Consider the following 11345-nt stretch of genomic DNA (forward strand, 5'->3'; position numbering starts at 1 on the left):
TTAGGCCAAAAGACATAACAAGAAACTCCTAGTGGCCATATCTTGTCTGAAAGGTTGTCTTCAAAATATCTTATTCCTTGATCCTTATCTGATGATACCCAGATCTGAGATCGATCTTTGAAATATACTTAGCACCTTGCAATTGATCTAACAGGTTCTCGATCCTTGGAAGCGAATACTTATTTTTGATGGTAACCTTATTCAGTTGTCGATAATCAATACACATCCTTAATGAACCATCTTTCTTTCGAACAAATAGTACTGGGGCTCCCTATAGAGAAGTGCTGGGTCGAATGAAGCTCTTATCGAGAAGGTCCTTCAACTAGTCTTTTAATTCCATCAACTCGGTAGGAGCCATCATATACGGAGGAATAGATATCGGCTGCATGTCGGGTGGCACATCGATGGCAAACTCAATCTCCCTCTTGGGTGGGATACTCGGGAGCTCATCTGGGAATATATCGGGAAGCTCACTAACGACCGGGACCAACTAAAAGGTGGGAGGCTCCGCCTCCGCATCTTGCACTTGTGCCAAATAATAGAAACATCCTTTCATGACCATTTTTCGAGCCTTAAGTTAAGAAATAAACTTCCCTTTTGGTGCTGCGACATCGTCGTTCCATTCTAAAATAGGTTTTCCCGGAATGGTAAAGCGAACAACCTTCTTCCAACAATCCACTATGGCATAACAAGAAGCCAACCAATCCTTTCCCATAATAATATCAAATTCTATCATTTCAAATTGGCCAAAGTATGGTGATCATGAATCATCACATCGCTACCTCGATACACTCATCTAACAACCACAGACTCTCCCACCGGCGTGGACACTTCAAATGGTTGTCGTAACAACTCAGACACTTTACCGCATTTACCGACAACAAATGGAGTAATGTATGATAGGGTAAAACCCGGATCTATTAAAGCATACACATTTATTGAGAACACGGATAATATACTTGTGACCACGTCTGGTGATGACGAAAAATGCAAGCGACTTGACAATGCATAGTGTGATTCTGTCGTTGCCCACCCGGGCTGGACATTCTACCTCCACCTCTACCTCTTTTCATCAGCGGTCGTATACCTTGCTCACGAGGACATGCTGTCAATGAGGAAATTGTCGCTGATCTCGCTAGTGACATCATGCACCCATACTTCTCATCGGGCAAAAGCACATGATATGACCGGGCTGCCCACAAGCATAGCACAAATTTGAGCCTTGGTGGCAATGCCCAAAATGATTCCTACCTCATTGGCCATAACGTGGCATGGGGGGTCTCATTTTGCCAGTGTCCCTACTATTCTGCGAACTCTGCCTTGGAAAGTTCTGGCCCTGGCTGGAATAAGTGGCCCGTTCATGATACTGACCTTGGGACTGTGATGGCACGTTAGACACCGAGCTTGGTGACTGCCGAGGGAATGGAGATCTATCCCGCCTCGAAGTTCTCCTGCATCTCCTGTAGACCTGTCCCTCTTAGATTGACTCTGGTCGTGTTCTCGAGCAGCTTGCTGTAGCCTCTTGCGATCCTTTAAGTTCTATATGCAGGCTTGAATACGAGCAATATCCATAATCGGGTTCAGAGAAGCTATGGTACATTTATTTATCAGATGCGGCCCCAAACCATCCACGAATCGATGCACCCGATCACTAATCTCGGCCACCACCAATGGAGCATACCTAGCCAAGGAGTTAAACTACATGTTGTACTCCCGGACACTCATATTACCTTGCTCCAACCGCAAGAATTTGTCTTGTCTAGCTCGGCGGAGTTCAAAGGAAAACTATTGCTACAAGAATGCCTCAGAAAATTCACGACATCCCGCTGCTGGGGTAAGAGGTCCCCTAGACTGTTCCCAAGTCTCATACCACACAACCTCTATTTCCCTCAATATGTAAGATGCAAGTTATACGGACTCGGTATCAGTGGCATGGATCACTCGTAAGTTCCACTACACTTGATCTAAAAGTTCTGAGGATCTTCATTTGGATCTGTTCCTATGAATATTAGGGTGTCCGAATTTATGAAATCTCAAACCCTCGTACTGACTGCTTTATCTGAGGTGGCAAGGGCCAGATATTAGGCTTAAGAGGTCACTAATCGAGTTAATAATTGCACTGAACTTCTCATATGTAGATCCTATTCGGGCTAAATTGGAGGAGGAATAAGAGAGACATTAACTGCTTTATGCTGTTTCGGGGGTGGTGGTGTGGTCTCTAAACCTGTGTCCCAACCTCATCATTGGGTCCATGCTGACCCATCTGGGAAGGCGATAACTACTGGTACCTTCTCCGGCTTCTTCATTCAATCCTTGGGCAAGTGCTTGGCATCTCGTGGTAGGCATTGCTATAAACACAAGCACGATGAGAGTTAGAAGAGAATACTTACGATTTAGCTCTACCGCACGATCTAGATCAGAAAGAAGGGTATTCATCCTAGATATCTTGTAGCCTCCTGTTTATAATTATGGTGCACAACATACCCATAAACAAGAGTTTGCTAGATATAGCATGTAGACTTCCTAGGGCACAACCTGCTCTGATACCAAGTTTGTCACTTTCCGACCTTGGGAGGTGCGACCGACACACGACGCCTAGAGCCCCGTGCGAACCGAAGTCTATTCTTACATTCTTCTTATTCATAAAATCTGGGCCATTGAGGCCACCCAGTAATAATCACCAGAATTAAGATGTGTGTAGCTGATTAACAAAAGAAACAATGGCATTTTATACATGACCATCACTGTCACCAATATCATCATACCCGACCATTACATGCAACCAAACACTAACACTAGTCTACAAGCCTCTAAGAGTGCCAAAAAATATATACATATTACACAACTTGGTCGAGACAGGGGCCCACTATACCCAAAATATTTATGACATCTACTTCAGTACCTATTGACTTCTGAACTACTACTCTGAAAGAGTGCAGAGCAATAACCAAATAGCTAGAATAATACTTCTACTGAGGATGGGCGTCACCGGGTCTATCTGCACCTGTGGGCATGAACACAGCGCCCAAAAGAGAAGGGCATTCATATGGAAAATGTACTGAGTATGCAAGAGTAAGAAAATATGTAAAATCGGTGCATTAATATAAGAGACATGAGTACTTGATCATAACTTGATTACTGAGGACAAGCCACCAGGGGCATAAACTTAAATGGTAGAACCCATCAAACTTAAAGCATGCAAGTTTCGAAAAAAAGGTAAGCCACTCATGGAAATAATGCACAACTTACGATACACAACAATATTATCCAGCCCCTCATTGGGCACATGCTCCATACCGTACCCAGCCACGTGAAGGCTCCATAGTGTTTTAACTTACATTATTACATACCGGTCTCGTAGAGAGCTCGACCGTACTCGGCCACACAAGGGCTTGGGATCTTATCTTACATTGTTCCATACCTGGCCTCATAGAGAGCTGATACGCTCAAATTACACCTATATAAATGGTGTAGGCAGTCGATGTCAAATATAATAACCCAACTAGGTTGGAGTCGAATCCCACACGGAATAGGTGTGAAAAGGTTACTTGAATAGCGTGTAACTTGACTTAAGCCGTAATTCTACTCCGTTAGTTTGGAAAGAATTTTGTAATTGTGAATTATTAAGAAATGCTATTTTGTTAAGAGAATTGATTAATGGATTAAGAAACCAAGGTTGTGTCCCCGTCATCGTAATGTTATGTTATCAGTGTTAATATGATATATTTCTAATAGGAGGTCCTTTGATATGCAAATGGATCCTAAATGACTACCCTATATTTTCCAATAATCATGTAGTATTTCCTCCTTATGATTTTTCCAATTATAAAAGAGTTACAATCAAGAACAACCAATTTATGCCAAGTAGAACCCACTTATTCCTAAGCGATTCTATTAAACGAGGTTTAAAGCCTTGAGTTTTGGGAGATTTTGGATTACTTAACAGATCAAGGGGTATTTTTAAAAAGTTTGATGATTGTAGGGATAAATTTGGCCCGATAGTATAACGGTAGGGATAAATTTTGCCCGATGGTATAACGGAGGTTAAATGTAGACAATATATGAGTGTAATGGGGTATATTTGGCCCTTTTCCCATAAAAAAAATTAAAGGGATATTTCATTGAGCATTATTTGTAAATAGAGCGTGAGACCTACTGTTGCCAGTTCTGCGAGACTGGTACTTGGGTGCTCTTAGGTGTATGAGTTAATGCGATTTGGAAATGGTAATATTCACAGTTATTACGAAAAACAAAAGGGGATAATTTCAATAATTTTCCTTCAATTTTCGTTTTATCACACTAATGTTTCTATAATTTACCATACTATATATATTTGCCTTTCTTGTGTTCGATTGTTTTATAACAATTCTTTTAACCTAAAATAAATGAAAGCTTTGAGGAATCAACGGGTAACGTTATTCCGATATTATACAAGGTTACAAATGTTTTTGCAAGAAAGATGAAGAGGGCAATTATAAAGAATAACAAATCATGTTTTATGTCTTCTTTCTTACAGTAAAAATACAATGGCCAAAAAGAGAAAAGAGGATACTTTTACACACATAGATAATATTTAAAAGAAAAATACTTTTACACACAGGGTTTGCTTATCATTTACTGGTCATTCATCAAGCTGCCTTTGGTGGTTCAGTTGCTACCGCAGCAGGTACTTCTTCAACTTTGGTTGTCTCTGTTGCTGGCTCTGCTTCCTCTTTCTTCTCATCTCCAGCTTCAACCACTATGTCCTTCTCCTTCACCTCTTCAGCTACTGTGCCAGTTGTTTCTACTGCTGCTGCTGTGGCTGCTTCCTCTTCTTTCTTATCTTCGGTGACTACAAACGTGGACACTTTCTCTAACACGAAGATTATGGGACCTGATACATAGGAAGGCCCGAACTTCGAGCTTGCTTCACTGACTGCTTTGGATCCCGGAAATTCTTCATTCATTATTCCAAGCATAAGGAAACCAATATTGTTAGTTCGATTGGTTGGCGAACAAAGTTATACAGGCGTGAGGCGTTATAAGAGATTAATAATCATCGATAATTTAGTGTATACATATTTTTCGTTTTTAGGATTTTTGGTTCCATTAATAAAAATGGAATATATAGCGCGTGATATAAAAGTTCACAATTTTATCCTTGTTTTTGAAATACAATAGAAAATAAAAAAGGATGAATTCAAGGTTATTTTCATCTTTTAGGCGATTTATCTTGTAAACTAATTCATGTATAAAAAGTTATCTCATGTTAGATCTGTTATAAAATAATATAAAACTTGAAGTATAAAACTATACCGGTATTATCTATATAACAAAAATTAAATGCCAACCAAACGCAACACAAAATAATGTTGCTGAATTTAACTGAGGTTATTTTTCAAATCAGAGTAATCAAACTACCCCGAACTAACGCCATACTATAACTAAGTCCATTATATGTGAAGTTATAAACGCCGCCACACAGTGAACATGTACAGAGTGTGACGATAAAGAACAAACGGTGGAACAAATAAAGACTTACCAATCTTGACAAGCTCATCAAGGAATTTCTGAACTCCAGCTGAGTGTTTCTTCAGTCCTGCAACCTTTGGTTCCTTCACCAAAGTCTTGTTTTTGTTTTCAATCACAAAGAAAAGATTATCATACGTCCTATATTTGTATGTATGTAACAATTCTTTAGTCTAATTAATTCCTTCGTAAAACATTGTACGGAACTGATTTTATAAATACCTTAATCTCAGCTGCAGCAGCTTCATAGATTTCAACGACTTTAGGTTGGAGCTCAGTCTTCTTTTCATCGAATTCTTTGCTGTACTGCTCCTGAGATTTATTATTAAATAAGAACTAGGTGATTAAGTAAAATTTGTCTTTCATTTTGTTGAAAAATGAGGTCGTAGTCCTTTGTAATAATTACTTTGAAATATCCAAAACGGACAAAAAGAATTTTTTTTACCTTGGCCACATCAAAGGCCTCACAGGCCTCAGCAGCAGCAGCCTTTTTGGGTCCATTTTTTTCAAAAACCTTCTTGATCTTTGGAAGAACCTTGCCTTTCCAGTAGCTCATCTTTATGTCTTCTAATAACACAAAGCACCAACGACAGAGGAAAAGCAATCTGTAACACAGGGAAAAAAAAGTTATGATGAGTCTTCTTGCTACATTTGCAGGTCAAAGGAAGAAAAGAGAACTAGATATGTCGCAATTCTTTGGATAAATATTTACTCCTTAAAGCTACAGATAATTATTGTTCAAAATCATTTCTAAAACAATTCTTCCAATCCAAATACTGCAACAAGGAAAGGGAAAAACTTATTAGGAAAAGCTTAACGAGTACAAAGTTTATGATTGAGAAAAACCAGTAGGATGAAGAAGAACTGGAGAAAAAATTGTCAGTGTTACTAACTTGAATGAAGAAAGCGAATACTCTCTTCTTTATTCGCTTGGTTTTAATGTGACCAATTTGGAAAATTGTTTTCATTATGTAGCCAACTGTGCTTCCAAGTTTAATTCCCCAGATCACCCCCCGTCTTTCCCCTTATTCACATAAATACGCTTCCGTCCAAACCACGTACACCTACCCCTCCCTCATTTGTGGTTAGGGGTGTCAAATGGGTGGGTTTCACTAATTTTGGACAGATCAAAATGGGTTAAGTCAAATAAATGTGACCAACCTAAAGGTAACTTGAGCTGAGATATGTTAGGTCAAGTTGAGCTAAAATTTGGGTCATAGTCCATCCCACCCAACTCTTAACAAGCTTTATTATTTTCTTATGAATTGTTTAATTATCAAATAAGACTTTTTTTTTGTTATGGTCATATATAACATATCCAACAAATAAAAATTATTTTAAAGTTATTTTAGCAAAATTACCCATGTATCAATTTGGGATAAGATGGGCTGAATTCAACGAATGGTCAGTGTTACTCATGTTACACAAAAATTATTTTAGTATGCTCTAGTTATTAGAATAATCACTTTGACCAGATTTTACAAATCTTTCACCTGAAAAGTCTATTATGTCATAGACATTATAAATTCTCACATTTATGTAATATATTCGTACATTTAATTTTTTCTTAATATTAATTTTCAAGATATATAAGTAGTATTATTAAATTTTTTCAGTAACATTACCGTGAACAGATCTCAAGTCCACGTTCTTAATCATGCTTAATGAATTATGTTTAATGAAATTAAAAAATCAAAGTTCGTTGATTTATTAGCCAAGCCATACCCATTAATTTAATAAATAAAATACCCACATTTAGCAAAATGACACGTCAGATTAATACTTTTAAATAAATAATATTATAGATAAAGCTTTAAAAAAACTTAATACCAAACATAAATATCTTTGAAACTTTTTTTAAAATTTTATTGACGATAAAAAAACTATCATTTGTTAAACAAATATGTTTTTATTCTTTTAAATAAATATTATTTTTTTCATTTTTATATTTAAAATATGTTCATGTTTGAATATGATTAACCAAATTGAGTGCCATAAAAAAAATTAAATGTATGGATATATTATAATAATAATAAATAAAATAATTTAAAGTTATTTTAATTATAAGTAAAATACCTAGAAAAAAATATATTATATAGTATATAATATAGAACATATTACACAAATGAGAAGATTAATAAAAAGGACATAATAGACTTTTCAAGTAAAAGTATTATAAAATCTGGCAAAGTTAATTTTTGTGATAAGTAGAGCAAAATAAAATAATTTTTGTGTAATAAAAGAAAGAAAAGCGACTTTTGGGTAATAAACACAAAATTGAATAATTTTTACGTAACAAAAAATAAAATAAAAGTGACTTTTGTGTAATGAATAAAAAATTGAATGACCACCCATGAAATTTACTCCAAATATCTCAAATGTTTTGAGGCTTTTGTTATACTGTATAAAATGCAACTGTTATCAAAAATCAAAGTTGAGCAAATGAATTATTTTTCATTAACTAAGTCGAAAAACTAATAATTCATGCAAAAGATTAAACAAAGGAATCAAACGCTAGAGTTTAGGGAGAGCATCTGAGTCGGTAAATAGGGTATAATGGGACCACCAAAGGATATAGTGCACCGGATGGAGTTGTTCCTCCCTTAACCAGATGTCTCGGGTTTGAGCTCTGGATATAGTTTTTGGTAGGGAAAGCTTCCCCCGAATGGGACCCTATCAGGCACGAATTCAGATATAGTCGGGCTCCAATGCGGATACCGAACATTGGGTGGAAAATTTTTTTTTTAAAAAAAAAGGGTACAATGGAGAAAAGATTATTCGCAGCTGGCAATGGGATCATTCCGTGGTGGCAGTATCAAAAGGGATGGGACCCTTGTCCAGCTTGATGGTGATCTGTGAAAGACGAGCTTCAAAACATACTCACGTGGCTTCGCTGGCTCTACAGAATAACGCCGTCGAGGAATCCCTCTGTTCAAGTCACCCTCTTCCTTCTCTCAAAATTTCCCATATATCCATTTATCGTTATGAATGTTTGTAAATAGTGTATGGATAGATTTACATGTTGTATATAGTGTGAGGATGTATTTTCCTATAATATATTTATCTTTGCACTATTCAAGATAGATTTTAAGTTACCTTTTCTTGCCTATAAATGCATGGCAATTTATATCGGCAGAGACCACCAAGAAAGAGAAAAGAAAGAGTTCTACTACATATGTTCTTAATCTTACCTCTCTTATTGTTATTTTATTTTGTTAAATTGCTTTATTTTATTAGACGTTATCAGTACGAGTCTTTAACTATCTTTGTATCGAGTTTGATTTTCTCCTTCAGGTATGTTGTAGATCTAATTCTTGTATTGTTTACCCTAAAAAACGGATAACAATTAAATTTATACGCGGCTTTAAGGATACGTGATATAACTTGGCACAAATTAAGAAGACAGATTAATATTAAAATTGACAATAGAAGAATAAATGCAAACCACACGTATCGAATTGTTTTGGCCCTTGAGTTTGACCACCTTCGAACCAAAGATGTTTCAACTGAAGTATGAACAGGCTAATAGAGTAACAAGATAATAAAAACTAGAAAATGTCAGTATATTGCTTTATGTTGCGTTGATGTCATGTGTATAATAAATGATCAGACCCCCCTTTATATAGTAGAGGTATCCTACTCTTGGTACAATTCTATACAGGGTAACAAATCTTATGATTTGCTAATTACTCGGCCTTTCCTTGATATGTGCCGAGATTTCCGCCGTGATCCTCGACCGATCGCGGATATTTTGGTTGTTCGTTATTTGGCTCGGTAAGTTTTCCTCGATCTTGCTCGGTTTCGATCTTGCTTGGTCTCAATCTTGCTCGATCTCGATCTTGGTCGATCTCGATCTTGAATAGTTTTTGGGTCACGAGCTCGACGATCTAATTTTGCATCATGGTTCGATATAATACGAGGTCGAACCTTAACCTATCATATTTCAGTCTCGATTAATCACACAAGGGACAAGCCCGATTTTGACCGTATACAGATAGTCCCCTCGTTTCTCGGAGAGAAAATGACGAGAAATGATATGAACTTCCTAATCTCGTCTCGATGGGCCATGATGTAAGCGACGAACCCGACTATGACGTAGGCGACAAATGGATATCGAAACGTCCTGTCGGTCCAGTTATCAAGGCATTAAATTCCTGTTAGTCGCTGGTCGGCCACCACCGGTTCTGAACCATCACCAGCAAACTATAAGTACCTTAGCTTTTCCTCATTCAAACTTTACGTTCAAAGATCCTTCCATTCTTGTTTTTTCTTCAAAAATCCCTTTGCTTTGCAACTATTGCACTCAAATTTCTTGAACTTTCATCAAACCGCATACCATCTTAACTTTCTTTTCTTCTGTTCTTCAATGATGAAAACTTCTAAGACTGTACCGTAAAAGGAGGCCGCTTCTTCATCACGACCCACCGGTGGCGGGGCTGCGGCGGAACGTCACCCTGAGGAATTCGTTCCGATAGGGTGCCCTACTATTGTCAATTTTAAGGTTGAAAAGACCTCCTCGGTACCGGGCCGATGTGAGCCGGTCTCGAGGTACATATGCACAATCACTGAAGGTCTTCTCACCAAGGTTAAAGAGGAATGCAACTGGGTCAATAAGCATGCGGTGGTTCCTTCGCCCGAGAAATCGATCACTATCCACATGGAGGGTTTTCTAAGTGTTTACACTTATCCCTTTACGTTGGGTCCCTTAGACCCTATCATCATTGCCTTTTGTAAGAGTTATGATGTGACTTTTGGCCAGATCCACCCCTCAATCTGGAGAATAGTGATTCTCCTCCGATTTTTCGTAAGAAAAATCGAGGGATATCCCTTTACCCTCAACCACCTTATGCGCCTCTACAGTCCCCGACTCTATCGAGGGGGGCTGATCAAGCTTGCTCGCCGGGCCAGTTGGGCCCCATTCTCGAGCATAGATGAAGCTCGAGACCGAGGTTGGATGTGCCAATTTGTTCGAGTAAAGACTTCGGACCTGATCCCCGCTGAAGACATGCCATTTCCCGAGAAATGGAACATGAAACGTAAGTAATGCTATGCTTTGAAGGTTCAATCTTGTTATTTTCCCTCTTATCACTTTCTTCATTGATGTTTTTGGAGTTGCGGTTACTGAGCTTAAGGAATGGGTCGAGGGCCTTGTGTCATAGAGGCCGTATTCTGAGAGGTCTTAGATATAATTATCGAAGGGTCGATGGGAGGCCCATAATCATGGTAAGTTTTCTCTTTTGATGTAATAATATTTAATTCCCTCCTCATACAGTCGAATTCTTATCGTTCTATTTTCTTTTGTAGGTTTCCCCAAAGATGTTTCCATGAGGCCTCCATCCGGTGAGGAGGATGTGCCTCTCAAGTCCCCTGCTCCGAAGCAGGGTGATGAAAAGAAGAGGAAAAGGGTCTCGAGTTCTCCAAACTCAGAAAAGAAGAAACCAAAGAAGAAGTCGTGCAAGCCCAAGGGAAGCATTGGCGCTCTATCCTCGGACTCGATCCGTCGATTAAGGGACGAGCCCGAAGAAGAAGAAGAAGAAGAAGAAGAAGAAGAAGAAGAAGAAGAAGAAGAAGAAGAAAAAGAAGAGAAATCCCAGTTGGTGGCCCGTGTGCAGGCAGGTGTTGTGATGCAAGGGTCCTCTGAACCGGCGGATGCCGAAATCGGGCCGTCCCAACATGAGGAGATCGATGAGGGAGTCTTGGCCGAAGCTCCTGAACCATAAGGGGTTGAGGCCAATATGCCCGCAGCTAAGGGGGTCGAGAGAGAGACTGGGGGCGATGCTTCTCGAGTAGAGGAAGGTATCCCGAGATACGAGCTTGGGGCGATCGACATTACCGGG

The 11345-nt window shown here is 38.6% G+C and overlaps 1 protein-coding gene across 9 annotated transcripts; it reads right to left on the reverse strand.

Annotated features, from left to right (window-relative positions):
- Positions 1–4472: 4472 nt before the first annotated feature.
- LOC104095851 (plasma membrane-associated cation-binding protein 1) lies at positions 4473–6524 on the reverse strand. Of its 9 annotated transcripts, none has more exons than XM_009602106.4 (5): positions 6402–6524; positions 5954–6113; positions 5731–5814; positions 5522–5606; positions 4473–4936 (listed from the first exon to the last, which is right to left on the reverse strand). In XM_009602106.4, the coding sequence occupies exons 2-5, from the start codon at positions 6062–6064 to the stop codon at positions 4629–4631; spliced, it is 588 nt and encodes a 195-aa protein (XP_009600401.1). In that variant the 5' UTR covers positions 6065–6113; positions 6402–6524; the 3' UTR covers positions 4473–4628. The 9 variants fall into 9 exon arrangements, with proteins under 9 accessions (XP_009600401.1, XP_009600368.1, XP_018626095.1 ...); XM_009602073.4 differs by having other exon boundaries at positions 5731–5820; XM_018770579.3 differs by having other exon boundaries at positions 5954–6075; positions 6402–6440.
- Positions 6525–11345: the final 4821 nt, after the last annotated feature.

This window comes from Nicotiana tomentosiformis, chromosome 1, assembly GCF_000390325.3.
Source record: "Nicotiana tomentosiformis chromosome 1, ASM39032v3, whole genome shotgun sequence".
In the NCBI taxonomy this organism is placed as follows: Eukaryota; Viridiplantae; Streptophyta; class Magnoliopsida; order Solanales; family Solanaceae; genus Nicotiana; species Nicotiana tomentosiformis.

Excerpts from the sequence above, each read along its gene's own strand:
- LOC104095851 (XM_009602073.4), bottom strand. The coding sequence starts at position 6,064 with ATGAGCTACTGGAAAGGCAAGGTTCTTCCAAAGATCAAGAAGGTTTTT. Across the intron at positions 5,821-5,953 it reads AGGCCTTTGATGTGGCCAAG|GAGCAGTACAGCAAAGAATT; the intron begins GTAAAAAAAATT and ends AATAAATCTCAG. Across the intron at positions 5,607-5,730 it reads CTGCTGCAGCTGAGATTAAG|ACTTTGGTGAAGGAACCAAA; the intron begins GTATTTATAAAA and ends AACAAAAACAAG.